Source organism: Boleophthalmus pectinirostris, unplaced genomic scaffold (genome assembly GCF_026225935.1).
Source record: "Boleophthalmus pectinirostris isolate CB_2022bp ecotype Guang Dong unplaced genomic scaffold, ASM2622593v1 HiC_scaffold_1, whole genome shotgun sequence".
Taxonomy (NCBI): domain Eukaryota; kingdom Metazoa; phylum Chordata; class Actinopteri; order Gobiiformes; family Gobiidae; genus Boleophthalmus; species Boleophthalmus pectinirostris.
In genome coordinates, this window is record NW_026570970.1 from 33370755 (window position 1) to 33390929 (window position 20175).

Below are 20175 nucleotides of genomic sequence, written 5' to 3' on the forward strand. Positions count from 1 at the left end.
ACAAAAGTAAGAATGGAACAGGCAGAGGTAAAAAAAAAAAAAAAAAGATACAACATAACAAAGCACAAGTCCAAGCTCTGCCAAAACTACCTCAGGAAAAAAGAACAAGATGTTAAACTTGAAAACATGGAGTGTCCAGCAGCACAGTGTCCAGACTTAAAGCCCATGGAGCTGGTTTGGGTTGAACTGGACAGAAGAGTGAAGCAACCTACAAGTGCCACACATTTATGGAAACTTCTGCAACAGACTTAAGAACTTTGTGAACAATATTTGATTTCTATTGTAAAAAGAACAAGCCACAAGTTCAGCTGTTCTATCTGCCAAAGGTGGACACTTTTATGAATCAAAAGTTTAGAATATGTTTTGGTCAACAGTAAACAGTAAACAACTGGAAAAATGTGGTGTTCTAAAACTTTTGACTGGTAGTGTATGAGTTTTCTTCTTCATTATGCATTTTACCTTTTGTTTAGTTGAGATTGGCATTTCCAGAGCCGATTCTAGTGAAAGTGCATAGAGTTGAGTACAGTAAAGCACAGTGGAGCACATCCTGTATAACCACGACATCACAAGGTGGACCAGAATGTTTTTGCATTTCAGAGAAGAGCTCAGCGTAAATATGCAGGGTTCGTGTGTTAAACATGTGTGAATGAAACAAAACAACACAACTCCAGATGTGTTTGTGATGAGGAAACAACATTAAAACATAGATCAAAAAACTGTGTAATATGGGCCCTTCAAAACGCTTTTCATAGATTCTGACTATTGCATTTTACATTTATAATACAGATATTTACAGCAATAAATACACTTTATTATAATGCCTCTTGGTCTCTCAATGTTTGTGTGAAATTAGAACAATATTGGCTGCTCTATTTTGGCTACTTTGACACTGCAAGGACATTGTGCCGCGCTACAGAAAAGCACTTTTACATTATCTAAAACATATGTAAATAGTTGCACTTTTTGAATACTTGCTGTCTGAAAACCTTGAATTTTATCTTTTAGTAAAGGTCAAACTGGGAACTTTCGCTGCAAACTTCTATAAACGCTGTTACTTTTCCCTTGTGCGGTCCATTTTTTTTAAAGTACAGTGCTTTCTTATACAAAACAGATATTTTTTTCTCCTTAAAAGATGTTGTGGAGTCTGTTACTTTGTCCTGAAAGTTGAGCAGTTACAATCTGCATTTATCTACAGTTTTAAACAAGTCTTCTATCTCTGAATCAAAAATAGGAATAAGAAGTAGAAATAGCAGCACTGAAAAACACTAAATAAAATGCTTTCCACTGATATTGGCAACTATGAGGAACCTATGACAGTGTTTCTCAAACTGTGGTATAAAAGGCCCTCTGCAGTTTGAGTCTAATGATAAAAAATATTCATGACTTTGAGCTCTTGTGGGTTAATTAGAATTTAGAAGTACCTCATTTATGTTTTATTACCATTTTAGACCCATTTATTTATTTACTTATTTTAGTCCACTGTAGCCCTAATTGAGACCTGTCAAATAGTTCAAATACTTTTAAAACATAAAAAAAAAAAAAAAAAACACAAGCAAAAAAAAGTAAAATAAAATTAATTTGCAATTAAATTATTTGTGTAATTTAATTATTAAATCATGTACAGTTTTTTTTATGCTGTTTTCTTTGGTTCTGATTCTCCTTGTTTGACTTTTTGGTGCAGTTTTGACACAAACGTGACAGGTGGGTGGGATTTCCATGGGTGTATTCCCACTGGCTCATTTATATTTGATGGACAGCTGAGCTTGGAGCTCCTGAAGCTGTTGTGCACGTTTCCTGGTGAAGTTTTGGTGCTCAGAGCTTTTCTAATATTCAGTGTTCTCTGGTGGACAGTTCTTCTGGAGCAGCTTTATTCTGTACAGTGGAAGTACTAGACAAACAACAAACCGCCAAAACTTCACCAGGAAACATCCACAACAGCTTCAGGAGCTCCAAGCTCAGCTGTCCGTCAAATATAAATGAGCCAGTGGGAATACACCCATGGAAATCCTGCCCACCTGTCACGTTTGTGTCAAAACTGCACCAAAAAGTCCAACGGGAACAATCAGAACCAAAGAAAACAGCATCAGACAAAACTGAGAAAGACTCGGAACAAAATCAACATGTTTCCAAAGAGGCAAAGACAGAGATTTTACACCTTTACACAAATAATTAGCTAATTTTCATTTTCATTTTCTGCTTGATATTTTAAAAGTGTTCTTTGAACTATTAACTATTTTCTTCAAATTGATTCCATAGTACTCAGTGTAGTTTACTACCTTTGGAGACGGACCCTGACTTGTGTCCTTTATAATATATATTTAGGAATATTTTTCCACAAGGGTTTTCAATGTTTGAGCAGAAGAGTCACATTTGAAAAAGTTGCACTGTGTTACTTTTCTGTCTAGTTCTATGGAGACAAGCAGATGACGACAGGTTACAGGTCAGATCTGTGGAGGGATCAACCCGCTCACAGTAAAATAGTTTTTCCAGGTATTTCTGATCCATATAAAACTCGCAAAATTGAATAAAATGCAAGATAAGGTGCATGGGTTTAATGCCATACTGCGGAACATTCCAGACAAAGTAACAGCATCTTCATGGCTCGTTTTGTTATGTTAAGGGTGCCAGAGTGAATGAGAACATTGTATTGCTGGTGACAATCTGAGGGCTTTCAAAATGATATTGTCATAGCGGTTGATACAACTTACAATATTTTATCTTTTGAATGTGGAAAATGTCCTTAAAGCAGAACTAAGTAACTTTTGGAGATAGAGCTGGCATAACCATGGTTTCTCTGGAAAATTCTCGATGTTGTCATTTTGCAAGGCTGGTTTTCCACAATGGATGCTTCAAATGCCCCAAAAATTCATATTTAGCCACCACAAGGACCTACAAAGATGTTCAATGAGGTAAAAGATTACTTAGTTCTGCTTTAAAATGTCATAAATAACAGGAAGCTTAGATTAAGATGACCAGATTTTCAAAATTCAAAACTGGGACACATTTACAAACATGGTTTTCTGTATTTTGACTAAACAAATTATAATTTATCCTCCTCTTTGCTGTTGGCGAGGATCTGATTAGTCAAAACTTGTGGCAGTCCTGTTTTAGTCCTGGTTTCAATCAAATTGGGCTACATTCAGACTGCAGGGATTAATGCTCAATTCCATTTTTTTTTATTATTATTTTTTTTTGCAAGGTCATTCACATGTGCGACTTGCATATCACATACAACTCCAGTGTGAACTTTAAAGTTGCTGTCTTACCAGAGCCAGAACATGTACAGCTTATTCGTTTTAGAAGATTGAGAAGAAGGGGAGCGTGCCCTATGTTCCCTCATTCCCTTTATCATCCATTTGCATCAGAATTCATCCCCATTTCTCCCAATATGGTCGTCAATTACACCCAATCTATTATCCAGCAGCAGTTGACTAGAGATGTACTGTAGAGGTCATTGCGCGAAGGGGTTGAAATTACTCTGAATCATCCCTATAAATGCAGCATGAAAATGACTTAAATTAGCATTTTATTTAGAGAAAAATCTTAGAAATATGGGAACATAGGGCTAACCCTGCGGCAGCAAAGTCTGTAGAAAGGAACATGTGGGTGCGGAGTCGCAGCCAGGAGTGGTGGGACTGTTATGTGCGTCGCTGCTTCACTGACACAGAGTTCATACACAACTTTCGTGTGACAAGAAGAACGTTTGTGTACATTTGTTATGTGTAGGTGGGATGAATGTGACCTGTCCATTCAGACTGAAGTCGCATGTCAAAAGATCAGATATGTATCGGTTTTAGGAGCACATATCCAAGTGGCCTGGGTTGCATTTGAAAAAAAAAAAATCAGATCTGTGTCGTTCAGACTGTCATTAAGGCTACTTTTATATGATGATGGTCTGAACAGAAGACGCAAAAGTGACGTCGCATTTTCACTTTATATTCCGCATTTAGAGAAGCGCTTTCAGGAGGAAATCTGCGAGCAAACGGTAATGCAAAAGTGTGTGGAATTCAATTGGGTATGCATGCCAGGCGGCTAGGTGGTGATGTATGTGACGTAAACACGTACGAGACATGAGCAGATCTGACCAGAGTTTTGCGTCTTCGCATATTAAATTTTTCCACTCTGGAGGTTTCAGATTTTTGCGTTTTTAAGCCCTAAAAACGCCATCACCATTTAAACAAAAGGCACTTCCAATAAAATATTTTGTCGTTCTCATGTAAACAGGCCCTAAAAGATCAGATACAGGAGCATGGGGTGAAAACATTGGATTTGGGTCACTTTAGGCTGCAGTCTGAATGTACCTTTGGTCAAAAAATAGCGACACCTGGGACATTTCTTGACTAAAAGTGGGACAAATCACTGTTTTTGTATAAATCTGCTGGGACAGGGGACACGGGGCTCAAAACTGGGACTGTCCCGGGTAAACAGGAACATCTGGTCACCCTAGTTTAGGTCCATGAAGAGCTTTAGCCGTCAGCCCAAACACACGTGTATATATGTAGTGCTGTGAATCTTTGTCCATTTTCACAACAGTTTTTCTTCCAGTGTTTTTAAATATGAGACGCAGTAGCTTTGTGGTACATCCCCGGTGTTAGCCCAGTGCCTGTGTGTCCGGTTAGTGCTGTGCTAGCTTCACTGTACATCGACGGAGGGGCTGTGCTTTTATGCGTCCAACAGCGGCAAATCCTCGCTATAAACCTCCTCCAAGAGTCCAACGTTTTTCCGGACCAAATCCAAACTCCGGATGTTATTCCCACAACGAGACACATGAAATATTTGAGCATAAAAACGGCATAATCCGGGCCTAAACTTGAACGCTGCGGATCTGACAAGCAAGAGCAAGCTAGCGCCCTCTCCCAAACTGGCCTATAATGTTGTTCGTAAACTAAACACGCTACGACGATAGTGGCAGGGACGGTGTACAGCACTGTGAACAAGCCTATTCGAATCATTAGCCTTTCTAGCTTGTCCGTTTTGGTCCCCCCTTGCTTTATAATGCTACGAATACGGAATAGCGACACAAATCCGGCGAGCAAAAACAGAGAGCCGGTGAAGAGGTAGACGACCAACGGGGCGAGCACGAAACCGCGTAAATTCTCGAGGTTTTGGTTGCCGACGTAGCATATACCGGCAACAGGATCGCCGTCGACGGAGCTAAGCGCTAAAACGACGATAGATTTGATGCTGGGGATTAGCCAAGCTGCTAAATGGAAATATTGCGAGTAGCTGGCAATAGCTTCGCTGCCCCATTTTAAACCGGCAGCCAGGAACCAGGTGAAAGATAACACGACCCACCAGATTGAGCTCGCCATGCCGAAAAAGTAGATTAGGAGGAAAACTAGTGTGCAAAGCGCGGGGCCCGTCGTGTCATACAAAATGTGCGGTGGATCAGTATTGCTGCTACATGCTACGCGCTCATGTCCGGCTACTAATCTTAGAATGTACCCCAGTGAAACAAAAAGATAGCACGTGGCGAGGAAGATTATAGGTCTTTCTGGGTATTTGAAGCGCTCCATGTCAATTAAGAATGTTGCTACGGTGGTCAGTGTGGACAGAAAGCACAAAATCGACCACAATCCGATCCAAAATCCCGTGAAGGCGTGCTCTTCCGTGGAGAAGTAAGGTTGCCGGCAAGGCTGGGCGCAGTTCGGTTGCGGCCCCGTACTGATGCGATTGTAGAAGTAGTCGCGTTTTATCGGGACTAAAGGATCTCGACAGCGGCATTCACGATCGCAGATATGTGGGGAGTTGGAATTTACGGGTCGAGGTCTGGGTTTTTGGGTCGGTTTCGGAAAATACGGTGTGATCGTCGTCGTCGTATCACTGCTGTTTTGGTCCATGCACAGAGTCTCGTCTCCGAGTTTAGGTAGTCTTTCGCAGCTCATCCTTTCGGGCCATTCGAATCCGTACTGGCTCATTAAAGGGGAGCAGCCTCGTTTGGCGCGTTCGCACACGGAGCGACACGGAGGCAGAGGTTTGCGGTAATCCGGTAAACAGATGGGCGTGTACATGCTGCACAGGAAGAAGAGGAGATCCGGAGAGCAGCGGATTCGGACCAGAGGCCAGAACTGGTGGACTTCCAAACCAACTTCCTCCTGGGAGCAGAAATGACAAGATTAATCCATTTAGTAATGAACGCAAATAGAAAAAGAGGTGGGACATGTAGCTTATTGTCAACAGGCAGTTCAATGTCAACATATATATTTTAAAGCTAACCCATTCATGGAAATAGTTAAGACCATACTTTAGAACATTCTCCTTAGAGATAGAAGAGTTTTATATCATATTGCGAATGTTATACTTAGCCTGAGGGAGAACCAAATGTTGTTCCTTTGGGTATAAGGGAGGGATTAGGGCTGGGTATCATTAAGAAGTTGCTGATATGATACATACCTCAATATATAGGCCAAGATACGATACATATCTGGATACAATGCACTTTGATTCAATACGATATATTTCAAATTGATGCAATATGGTTCAAGAAAAACTAATGCCTATATCAAGGCTGTGACACTAAAAGTCTTTGGTAAACCACTTCTTATGCAAAGTTCATATGAAACATTTTAATAATCAAAACAGTGAAAATATCAAATGTGTCGCATTAACAAGTTTCCTTCCTCTGAACAAGCAACAAAACTGTAGCACTGTAACAAAATTATTTTGTAAAATACACCAAAAAGTACTCTTGGCAATATATCGATACAGCAGCCCACAATATCGATACTGTATCATCTAATTAAATGATAAAATTTTTTCGATATTTCTGCACAGCCCTAGTAGGGATGCAGCGATCCAGCTTTTTCAATAATGATACTATGGCTTTAAGTAACTGCTGATACCTGATATTAATCGATACCAGAGACTGACAAATACATTTATTTCCTTTTAAAAAATGAACATAAGACCAAATGTGTTATGTAGCTGCTATTTATCTCTCACGTAACTACACAACAGCTTTGTATACAAATTCTAACATTATAAGACTTACTGCACTGGCTACGACCAGTAAATTGTCTTATTACATCAATTTATGGATATCGGCTGAATTGATATCTGCAAGCCAATATCTAATCCAACTAATTTTCCAGTATTGGTGCCAATATCTGATACCAGTATCGGACCGGTGCATCCCCAGTATAAGGATTAAGATTTCCAATGCAATATAATTTAATTTTTAATACAATTTAAGATTTCCAATGCAATAAAAACATAAAATATGAAAATAATATAGCAAGGAATGTGACTTTTTCTTTTGACGTTATGAAAATGCTTTAAAAATTACTAAACATTTGCACCCAAAACATGATCTGCCTGACCAAAAATGTATTATTTTTGGGTGGGACAATGAGAATAGGATAATGGAAACAACTAAAATAGTGTTTACCGTAAATAAAATCTGTAATTATGGTGTGATAGAAGGCCAGATCTAACTATAGACAAAGGTGCACTTAGTCCATGCAAATTAAATTCTTGCCCACCCATCACCCTGTAAAAATGAGTATGATCTTTTATGATTCCTCACCCAATTACAGAGAACCTGAATTAAAGACTAGATATAAAGAGAATCCTAAGAACTGCAGGGTTTTCCTCTCACAATAATCAGTAAGTGTTGCCATGTTAACATCCGTACCTGAGTGTCGTGGTTGAACTGGTTGGGCATGTAGGTGAGGTTGTACCCGATGCCGCGGCACATTGGCACAGTGATGGGCTCACACACCAGATCTTTGGAGGCGGCCATGTTGGAGAGGGGAGAGGAGAGGAGGAGGAAGAGGAGGAGCAACAGGGACGCCATGGAGAAGGTCACTGAAATCAAGGAGACAAGGAAACAGTGAAGATAAGTCAGATATAACTGTGGACCACTGCAAACTGTTTCAAATGAACAAGTTCTGTTTTTCATGTTTTTAGGACACTATAAATCAGGTACAAAATCTTCTGTCTTATTCTGCATAAAAACTGCTAACTCAGTAGTTAAGTCTGTACAAACATGCTCTGAAATACATCCTTTTAAAATTCGTATTTCAGTCTTTTTGTTACCTCTCCTTGCGTGTTTTAAATGTGAACTCTGAAAAGAATCCTGTCATTAAAACAAATCTAAATGTAACTGCAATGCTGGTGAGAAAATTCACAATTAGGTAGTTTTCCCAAATCGTTCAGCTTTATGAACAATTCTTTACCCACAAAATAATATGATCAATTCTTACTGTTACAAAGAGTTACAAAACAGAGAAAAGTTTGAGATGCTTCTTTAGATTTTAATAAAAGCACAGTAGTTAATCTTTGGTACTCTCAGATCCTGGATCGAAATTCAGAGTACTGCATTTGCCCACTGCTCCTGACAGGATTATTAACCCCAGGAATACTGAAGAGTGGGTCAAATGAGGGCTATACAAAATGCATTAGAGCTCAGGGTTGTGTTGCCAGATCTCCCAGCAGTTTTTCAGGCTGTTGCACAGCTGTTCATTAGTTTACCTTTCATACATTTGCCAGTGCCAGTAATTAAGCTTTTAGACAGACCATGGCTCATGTGAAAGCTCAGAACCTCAAGAATTCCCTCCCTGAGCTGCAGAGGCTGCACTAGCACTGACTTATGACTGGTGCAGGTGCTGGGGTTTAGTGAGTGACCATGCAGATCAGAGAGAGGTTTAAACCAACATTGAACCTGGCAACCCAAATGACAGACTCACCTGAGGCTCAAGCAGAAGGAGCAAAAACATCAAATTATAACAAAATTGGCATCATGCCCAATATTCTGTCATTCAGAATGAATCAGCAAAAGTTATTTTTAATTTGAACATGTTTATCTTGTGTCTGGGGATACAGTTAGTCATGAAAAAGAAATATTATACAATTCCTTAAATAAAATTGTATACTAATAAAACAACAATTTTCATGAAATCTAATAACTATTCAGCCACTGTAACAAACTTGATAAAATGGGAGTTAAAGGTGCACTACAGAACTCCTTTGTTTCTATGGACAAGTGCATGGAATGTTCCACAGCATGGCATTAAACATTATAGCATTAATCTTAGAAAACCCTCCCTTAACTCAAATTTCTAATAGTCAATCATTGTTGAATGAAGAGGTCAACTGCCAATGTTGTGTCAGTAAAAGCAAGTGGTTTGAAGATTTTTCGTGTTAAATGGCAAAGATCAAAAGTCAGTCTTGTTTACTTTCATTAATGTCTTTTTATTGTGATCATTCTGAGTTATATATAGTCTATATATGTGGTTTATGGTCTATATTCTTCACCAGTATCAGCAGTATCTTGCCTTTTAATATGCACTGCACCTTTAATAAATACATACAAATATTTAGCACTTCAAAATGAGTGATTGTGACAGGCCTTGTCATGGGGATTTTCTCTGTTTAGGGATTCCCCATCACACCTCCACGTGCAGTCGAAAGGATGTAGGTGGAGATTAGCACAGACTCCACACATTCTTCTGGTGCTAAAGGCCGTTCTCAGCTCTGTCTGAAAACACGACGTTAGTTTTAGCCCAGGTGACAGTACACAGAGGAGCAGAGGGGTCACTCCACTGTAGCTCACCAGGCGGGAACGCAACCAACATGATCAGTGATTTTAAATTGCATATTATTTTCTATATAAAATGTGAATGTTTTAACTGAATTTCACAAAATGATGTGAATTTATAGACTTTATGCGGTAGTACGCTCGCCCTGCAATCAGAAGGTCACAGGTTCAAACCAAGACTGTGTACTGGAGTAGTGGTAATGTTAGGGATGTAATGATATCAAAATCCCTTGATACGATATTTTCACGATATGCATCTCATGATACGATATTTATTGCGATGTTCTGTGGAGGCTAACAAAACTGAATATGCTACTTTTTAAAGCCTTAGAAAGCCTTTGGTACTGTTATAATACAAAGAATTAAGATTTAAAAGTGCTTCATAAGAGTTATTTCTTCATGTAGTCTGCAATGACACACCAAAGGATCATGGTCTATGTAGTTTTTTTCTGTTTTTTAGCTACTGCTGCACCACGGCGAGGCAAGGTAAGTTTATTTGTACAGCACAATTCATACACAAAGTTATTCAAAGTGTTTTAGAGAATAAAAAAATACATTAAAAGCAGAGATTTGTAATTTGATACTGAAGCAGAGACTTATTGTGAGACATTTGACGATAATGTATCAGGATATTTCGGTTACTGTTACATCTCTAGGTAGCGTCATTTAGTTTTTATCACTTTATATTATTTTAGTTTCACATCAGCCTGAGCCAGCATGTTGTGATTTATAGCAGTGGTTGTTTTTTTGTCCCCTATTCCCAAAACTGCATATCATTCTCCTGGTACCCCCAAACTTGTCACGATAATCACAATATCGACTTATCGTTCAGGATGCGAAAGCTGGAATAAACTTTAATACCAGAAGATCATTTTAAGCTGTAGAGGGTTGAGTAAATAATTTCTATGGCTAATTATTAAATGCTATTCTACCATTTATGTGTTGCTTTGATTATCAATGAAGTAGCAGTAGTCAATATCATCGTTTATGGCAAGATTTTTCCTTAGCGATGTATCGTGTTTAATTAAAAAAAAACACATTAGAGGCCTAATCATTGACAATTATTTCTGGGCTACTATGTTGTTGTTGTTGTTGTTTTTAATCAAATTAAAAACGTACATGTTAAGGTTAAGGTACACTAATCCTTACGTACATCCAAATTTTTACCACAAGTACAATTCAAAAAGGCTAATGGTCAGTTGTTGGTGTTTTTTTTTTGTTTTTTTTTACAATCCAAAACAATTTTTTTACAATCTAAAATCATTCCATGTAAATACGATTGGAAAACACACATTCATACACATTTATATATACAGGAGTCAAGGTTAACTCTTTATAAAATTTGTCTTAATAAAAACTATTAAACCATCATTGAATTGGAAGCAAAATGTCCTATTATAACTAGGGTTGTGCAAAAATATCAAAATATCGATATATGTTACCATTTAATGTGATGATACGGTATCGATATCGTGGGCTGCTGTATTGATATATCGCCAAGAGTTATTTTTGGTGTATTTTACTAAATTATTTTGTTACAGCTACAGTTTTGTTGCTTGTACAGTGGAAGGAAACTCGTTTATGTGACACATTTGACATTTTCACAGCTTTTATGAGTAAAATGTTTGTGTTTCATATTAACTTCACACAAGACGTGGTTTAACAAAGACTTTTAGTATCACAGCCATGAATTACCCTTTATTTTTTATTGAATCATATCGAACTGATTTGAAATATACCGTATCGAATCAAAAGTGCACTGTATCGAGATATATATCGTATCATGGCCTATGTATCGAGGTATGTATCGTATCGGCAACTTCTTAAATGATGCCCAGCCCTAATTATAACGTTGTTGCGTCCTCAAAAACAGACCTGGAGTTGTGTTTTGTTTCATTCGCACATGTTTGAGTAACTATGAGTCTGTCTACATCTCCAAATGTCATGAAGTGGTAGTTTTCAAGTGAGATCAGCAATTCCAGAGGTGAAATGATCCGAAGGGTTTAAAAACACAGTGGAGCACATCCTGTATTACCTCATGACATCACAAGGTGGAACAGTGTTTTCTGTTTGAGAAAAGATCTCAGCCTAAATATGAAGGGTTTGTGTGTGAATGAAACGAAACACAACTCCAGGTCTGTTTGAGATGAGGAAACAAAATTCTAACATAGCTCAGAAAATAGTAATAGAGTAACCCAACCCTATCTTACTACTACCACCTTTGTTCCTGCTGCTGCTACTACTACTACAGTACTGCAGTTGCCAATACTACTACTTACTACTACAACCATGCATAAAAACATGAAATTTGTAAATAAAGATTACAGTAACTATGCAAAATTTATATGAAGATATGAAGAGTGATAGCCATGGATTTCACTGCACTGTGCAACTTTTTCGTTGGGGATCCGTCACCTGCTTGTTTCTATGGATACATCATTATTGCTCTGCCTGGAATGTTCCGCAATATGACGATTAAACAACTTCTACTTCATATTTATTCAATTACAGGTGGTTTTATAGCTCAAAAATACCTAGAAAAACAGACATTCTGACTGTGAGTGGGTCACCTCTCCACAGATCTGACCTGTAACTTGGTCTGACCTGTAACTTGGTCCGGTTTGGAAGATGGAAAGGTTTAATACCATACTGTGAAACATTCCAAGAAAAAAACAATAACATCTCCATGGAGAAAAGCATTTGACGGACGTTCCACCAGAAAAGTTACACAATGCACCTTTAAACCCACGAATGTTTTTTTTTTTTTAAATATAGCCAAGCAAATTTAATCGATTGCAAGACAGAACTTACTTTTTGCAGCGTTTTTTTAGTTCAGGACCTGTCGCAGTTCAGTCCAGCCTCGTCTTTTTCTGCCTCATGAAGCGCAGCCGGAGTTCCAACAAATCCCGGTTTGAAATTTAAACCCGAGTTTAATCCACAATCTCGGCTGTCAATCATTCACCTCGTCCCGGGCAATCATTGTGTAAAAAACGTCTGCATCTTCCTTCGCCTTTCACTTCCCACAAAAACTAACGAGAGAACATTTTAAACAATCCATTTCGTGCGTAAAAATGAAAAACGTGCATCGCCAAATCTGAAGTTGGCGTAAAAATGATCTTCAAAAACGGACGAAATTCCACTTTAAAATGTTACGCAAATCTTAAAATCCAAGTTAAACAGAATTCAGTTGAAATTAAAGCGATTCAGCGCGGTAAGACTTGAGAAATTGTGCAAGAACGTCACAAAATGTCCAAAAATCAACTTTGCGAATGTTGTCCAAAGTTTTTAATCCAACTCGAGCGTAGTTTGATCCGGTTTTTAGTCGTGATTAAAACAGATTTGCGTGTGGAGTGTTCGGTTAAAAATGACTCAATCAAACGGCAGCGGGACTCTGAAGGACCCGGAGCGGAGGGAGCGCGTGTCCAGGTGCGCGCAGCTCGAGCTCAGGGACGTAAATGACGCAGAGGAGGAAACAGCGGAGTCTCATCAAGCGCTGCTGAGTTCAAGGGCCGACGGGAAAAGGCAGCACCGGGCGAAAAAGGAGGAGGAGAGATAGAGAGAGCAGAGGAGGAGTGGAGCGTAGGCTGCTATTTTAGATTTTTGAGCCCAACGACTAGCCTGAAATTGCAATACTCACTGCATTGTGTAACTTTTCTAGCGGAGGGTCTCTTCAAATGCTTTTCTTCATGGAGATGTTTGCTTTGTCTGGAATGTTGCACAGTATGGCATTAAACCTTTCTATCGTCTTGGAGATACTCCCTATGACTGTCCAATAACTCACCCACTGCATAAGACTATAGAGGGACAGATAATACTCCCTACAACTGTACAACAACCCACCCACTGCATCAGACTATAGAGGGACAGATAATACTCCCTACAACTGCACAACAACTCATCCACCACAGCAGACTACAGAGGGAAAGATAATACTCCCTACAACTGGACAACAACTCACCCACTGCACCAAACTATAGAGGGACAGATAATACTCCCTACAACTGGACAACAACTCACTCACTGCAACAGACTATAGAGGAACATATAATACTCCCTACAACTGTACTACAACTCATCCACCACACCAGACTATAGAGGGACAGATAATACTCCCTACAACTGGACAACAACTCACCCTTATGTAATAGATAATACTCCCTACAACTGGACAACAACTCACCCACTGCACCAAACTATAGAGGGACAGATAATACTCCCTACAACTACACAACAACTCACCCACAGCACCAGACTATAGAGGGGCAGATAATACTCCCTACAACTGTACAACAACCCACCCACTGCACCAGACTATAGAGGGACAGATAATACTCCCTACAACTGGACAACAACTCACTCACTGCAACAGACTATAGAGGAACATATAATACTCCCTACAACTGTACTACAACTCATCCACCGCACCAGACTATAGAGGGACAGATAATACTCCCTACAACTGTACAACAACTCAGCCTATCTTTTTTGCTACTTATTTAGAATTTACCTTTTTTTTTTTTTTATTCTATGTTATTATATTATATTGTGATGTGTAATACTCCTTACAACTGTACAAGCTGAGCTGCTGTGTCCAAATAATTTCCCTTGTGGGTCAATAAGTCTAATTCTCAGCAAAGCAATAACATATTCATAGAAAAGAGAAGGTGACTTGTCCCATCTGAAAAGTTACATAATGCACTTTTAACTAAGCTTACGCAATAAGATTTTTTATTTATTTTTTCTTTTTTACTCAAGTATTGAAATAAACTAATAAACTGCTAGACTAATATTAAAGAAATGAAGGTAATTTAGTTCCAATACTGGATCAAAAAACAACATTGCTAGGTTAAAGATACACCATGTAACTTTCTTGCTGGAGGGAGTATGGCTTTAATCATATCTATCTCCATGGAGACAACCAGGTGCAGCCACTAGGCAAAGTTACGGCTAAGATCTGTGATGAGGCAACACAGCTCAGAGTGAGAATTTAAAGCATTTTGAGCAATACAACACATGTATTTGGAAAAAAAAAAGATGGATAAGTTTAATGCCATATTGTGGGACATTCCAGGCAAAAAGTGACATGGTGCACCTTTACGTAATAAAGGCAAATATATTAATTTTAGCCCATAGATTCACACATCACCAAAAATGTGTGAATGAAACAAAACACAACTCCAGGTCTGTTTTTGAGGAGGAAACCGCATTTTAATATGGCTTAAAGCTCACAAGAGTCAATTTCATGTAATACAGGACTTTTATGTAAATATTTCTGTTTGACAAAAGTATCATATGGAGGTTGTGGGTTAGACTCCTGATTTCTCTGAGTGTCCTTACGCTACCCATACTTAATTTCTCTTTAAAACATGACTTGTGTTTACATTTTGTCACCTCTAAGAGAAAGTAAACAAAGCCAAATTACTTATTGACCGCGGTGTCCATGGTAACAGCGTAAACAAACTTGGAGAAAGGTCCAGAGGCAGGTCCAAAGTTCGGGGCGTGGTTCTAGTTAAGTGTGTGTTTGGTGTTGCTCTGATTTAAACTCAACAGTGATAATAGAAGTAAACAGACAGATCTGGTTTAGCTCTGGTTAGACACTGCTTTAGTTGATAGTCAGTGTTGGGGAGTAACAGATTACATGTACTAGAGTTATGTAATCAGAGTACAAATTATGAGTAACTGTATTCAGTTACAGTTACTGTTTCAGTGAGTGAGTGTATTTTCCTGTTTTCACTCATTGCCGGGCACTAAACCAGGTCTAAACCAGGTCTAAACCAGGTCTAAACCAGGTCTAAAACCAGGTCTAAACTAGATATAAACTAGGACTAAACCAGGAATAAACCAGGACTAAACTAGGACTAAGTTAGGACTAAACCAGGACTAAAACCAGGTCTAAACCAGGTCCAAACCAGGTCTAAACCAGGTCTAAAACCAGGTCTAAACTAGATATAAACTAGGACTAAACCAGGAATAAACCAGGACTAAACTAGGACTAAGTTAGGACTAAACCAGGACTAAAACCAGGTCTAAACCAGGTCCAAACCAGGTCTAAACCAGGTCTAAACCAGATCCAAACCAGGTCTAAAACCAGGTCTAAACCAGGACTAAAACCAGGTCTTACCCAGGTCCAAACCAGGTCTAAACCAGGTCTAAACCAGATCCAAACCAGGTCTAAAACCAGGTCTAAACTAGGTATAAACTAGGACTAAACCAGGACTAAACCAGGACTAAAACCAGGTCTAAAAGAGGTCCAAACCAGGTCTAAACCAAGACTAAACCAGGATTAAACCAGGTCTAAACCAGGACTAAAACCAGGTCTAAACTATGTCTCAAATAGGATTTAACAGGACTAAATCATGCTGTGTGGACAGTGTTTCCTCGTCTTCTATCAATAATATTTTAAATTTGTTTAAGTAAAAACTGGGCTTTTTATTTTCTTTTAGCAGACAAAACGTCTTATGTTACGATATCCTCGTCTTTGCTTCTCTACAGCAAACCAAGTAATCCAAAGTATTCAGATTACGTTACTCACTTTAAGTAATTTAATAGATTCCGTTACAAACTACATTTTGGGGTATGTAATCTGTAATCTGTAGGGGAATACATTTTAAAAGTCACCTTCCCAACACTGTTTATAGTAGATGCTTATGTCTGCTGTATAATTATAAGTATAGTTATAATCTACTGCATTAGTGGATCATTCTGTTATAATTTGCACATTATTCACCTGAAATGACTTAATAAAGGAAACAAATCTGCTGACTTGTGTGTTAGAAATGTCATCACAACAAAGAGTCACGTGCTGTCAGGATTTTGTTTTGTTTGTTTGTTTGTTGATGACGCAACGCTGCCAAATCCCAGTACAGTTTTAGTTATCTGTACTTTACTTTAGTTCATTTAGATACTTAGATACCAGTAGATACTTTTTACTTTTGCTTCACTACATTTGAGAGCATGTGTTTGTACTTTCTACTCCACTACTTTTTAGATCTGGACTGAAGTAAAAAGTACTTTTCTTTATGGTTTGAGACCTGCTGAAATGCCTGAGACTTATTTTTAGTACATTTAAAAAGTTAATTCACAGCTTTGAGCAAACCAAAAACACAAATACAGAAAAACAGCTAGAAAAAATAAGAATTCAACTGAATCACTTAAAATCAGCAAAACTGTTGATCAAAATACATTTGATGCTTTAATTGTTCCAAAAATCTCTACAAAATACTTTGACTTTGTACTGTTAAAGTAGATTTTTAAACAGGTACTTTAATAGGTTTACTTTAATACTTTATTTTTTAGGATACTTAAATTTTAACTTTAGTAATCTTTTGCCTCTCTATTTCTACTTTTACTTAATAAAACTGAGTACTTTGTCCACCACTGCAGAATTCTATGTGTATGACTGTCTGTTTAAGGAAATAGAATTGGAGAATGAAGTAAGTACAGAGTAGTGGGTCTGTGCGGTGGCAGTGATTTGTGTATTTGTAATTAAAGATTGCTCAAACGTGCACAAATCATTTCAAATACAACTACAAGTGAGTAAATGGTGAGGGGAAAACATGATAACATGATTAAAAGCTCATAAAAGTCCATTCTGCATAACATAAAAGTCCATTCTTGTCGGGGGGGTATCTCTTGCTCCATGGAAATGTCAGTGTTTTGCAGTTTGCCTGAAACATTCCGATTAAACTTGTGTTAATGTAATTTTATTGAAAAAACACAACAAAACAAACAAACAAACGAGCAAAAACAACAACAACAACATGACAAAATGTGCATTTATTCATATATATCTTTATTCATATATATTTTTCAGACTATAAGTCACACTGGACTGTAAGAATTGACATTTCATCTTGAAAGGGAAGTTACAGTAAAAACAATAGAAGAGAGAACAACAGACTGTTAACGTCACATATGAACAGTTCTTCAGATAAACTATAACATAAACAACAGAACAGAACAAGTTTAACAAACTCTCCATCTCACTCCAAATCACTAAATCCATTCAGTTCTTTATCCTCGATGTCACTTCTGAACAACTCCATGACCTCTGGAGGTAAACAGAGCACCGCTTCCTCTTCTGTAGCTGTCGTCAGACTCAGCATCAGTTCCAGTTAGAATTATTCTGGTCTTTCTGAATCCTGACAGGATGGTTTCAGCGTCACTGAAGTCCAGGCTTTGTCCATCCATCCAGTGACTTCAGGAAAGTTTCATGGTGCATCCTCCCAGTGTCACAAGTTTCTCACTCACTCCAAACTTTCTTTCTGCTGCTTGATTACTGTTTTCGGCTGCATACTTTGCTACTTGCATCTTGTAATCTGATTTTCTTTTGGGAGGCATTTGTGTTCAGTCTTCTCAGTTGTCTTGTTGCACTGGAGTATAAGTCGCAGGACCACCCAAACCATGAAAAAAAGTGCGACTTATTGTCCGAAAAATGCGGTATGTCATACAGATTTATATTTTCTATAGCACCCTGTATATTCTAGTAAAGTTTTTCATGTAAACTGTATTATGTTTACAATACATCTGCTTATATATACCCCATGCATATTATGCCTAATTCCCACTTGTTCATACTGCAATATTTATTTGTGTATATTCACTACAATCAACACTATAATAAAGTGTATATTGTTTGTATTGTATATACTCCACATTCTGTATATCATACTTGCTGCTCCTTGCACTTCTGATTGGATGTTAAACCACATTTGTTTATCTTTTATTTATGCATGGATAATGACAATAAAGTTGAATCTAATCTAATCTAATTTAATCTAATATTCACTGAAAAACATGTATTCTTTCTGTGAGTGGATTTAACCTCTCCAGAACCAGCCTGTGGCATGGACAGAAAAGGCAAATGCAAATGTGTTTAGTGATGAAAGTTTGCTCACAATTTCCTGAGGGACAACCCCCAGACCCCTTCATGTCAATCCAGCATTACATTCAGGAGCCCTTATTTCTACAAATCATGACAAAGTACCCACATGGAGCTCTGTTTTACCGCAGCTGTGCCAAATGAAATCTTGCCTTGAGCGCCAAATATACCCTAGTGTGTTTAGCCTATAGTAGCGTTTCTCAAACTGAAGTGCATGTACTTCTGGCGGTATGCGAACATTCCGCCGTACACAATCACTACAAAGTATCAGTAGTACACCACAGCGCTGCCAGGCTCAACTTTGACTGAGCGAGAGATAACTCAAGTGTTCAGTTAGTCCACCTCTTCCTCCCCTCTCCTCTCTGCTCTCTTCTCTCTCCTCTCTCCTCCCTCCATCCTGGACAAATTAGTGTTGAGTCTGTGGCGTTCCTAATTGTCAGAGTTGATCAGGGCGCAGAGTGCTGTTCACAAAGGGCGGACTGTAGCGAGCGCGTCAGGCTTTGTGCGTGTCCAGTGGCCCGCGGAGCGTCAAAACCATTTACGCCACCGCCAGAGAAATGCACGGACAAAAACAAAAGATGACGTTTAGGAGAGGGACAGAGGAGCAACGGTCGAAGAAATGTGTTCAAATGAGCCACGTTAGAAAGAGGAGAGGAGAGGGGGAGCGATGTGACAAAAAACACTTTAAAATGTCCCATATTATGCAACACTGACTCATGTGAGCGTTTAGTTTAATGCGATTACCTCTTTAAAAACAGACCTGGAGTTGTGTTTTGTTTCATTCACACATATTTGAGTAATCCATTATTAGTCTGTCTGCATCTCTACAGGTCAAAATGCTCTGTTCCATCTTGTGCATGAATTGTGAATTGGCCACATTTCCATTATGTTTTTTAATTCCAATTTAATTATTCAGAATTAATGAATTTGGAATTCAATTATTCTCCTTCGAGTTTACTTGGAAATTATAATTTACTATGGTGAGTGCTCCCATGTCTTTACCTCTGTTACCCAAACTGAGAGCTTCTGTTCTGGGCTGATGTGCGGTGAGTTGTGTACAAAGTTCTACATGCTGCTGTTTTATGAGTTCATGATGATAAGTTGGGATGAGGACGGCTCGAGGTGTTAACAGGGAACCTCGGTACATTTCGTAATTACATAGGCACCGGGAAACAGATACATGGGGACACAAATATGTTAAAAACTTTTTTCACCATCTTGCAGTGCATCATTGCGTCAGAAGAGCGACCCAAAGCACACGCTGAACAACCGGAATTATTTTTTGAAGTGGAATAAATTTTTACATTTTCACGGAATAAATTAATTTGGCTTTAAAACCAGAATAAACCACCCACTTAATTCGGATTTAAGTTTAATTCCGAATAATTATTAGGATTTACATCACACATGTCAAACATACGGCCCGGGGACCGGATCCGGCCCTCCAAGACCTTTAAAGTGGCCCTTGGCTGATTTTCTACAAAAATATTTTAATTATATTTTCTATTAGAATATTGGTAATTTTCTGCGGCACTGAGCATAGCAGAGTCTCCAGTGTCTCTGTACGTGGCCCCTCCCACCAGAGCAGCACAAATGAAGACTTGTCTCTTTCCAAACGCTCTTAAAGGACGATCGCTTTTGACTGTTGACCGTGACACCCTCATCAACAAAATATCAAAAATGAAATCAAAAGTCAACGCTGAGTGCAGGATTTTCCAAGAAAAACTGGCTTATTCCAATTTCTATAAAAGTTCAT

General features: G+C 38.4%; 1 protein-coding gene across 1 annotated transcript; it reads right to left on the reverse strand.

Annotated features, from left to right (window-relative positions):
• Positions 1 to 1880: 1880 nt before the first annotated feature.
• On the reverse strand, positions 1881 to 13195 carry fzd5 (frizzled class receptor 5). Its single transcript, XM_020931052.2, has 3 exons — positions 12350 to 13195; positions 7634 to 7806; positions 1881 to 6095 (listed from the first exon to the last, which is right to left on the reverse strand). Coding segments are annotated over exons 1-3 (1719 nt in total). The 5' UTR covers positions 12351 to 13195; the 3' UTR covers positions 1881 to 4550.
• Positions 13196 to 20175: the final 6980 nt, after the last annotated feature.

What these genes read in the sequence shown, in the direction of transcription:
- fzd5 (XM_020931052.2), bottom strand. An exon ending in AGTTCAACCACGACACTCAG is followed by an intron (nt 6,096 to 7,633) that starts GTACGGATGTTA and finishes TTCTGCTCCCAG; the next exon opens with GAGGAAGTTGGTTTGGAAGT.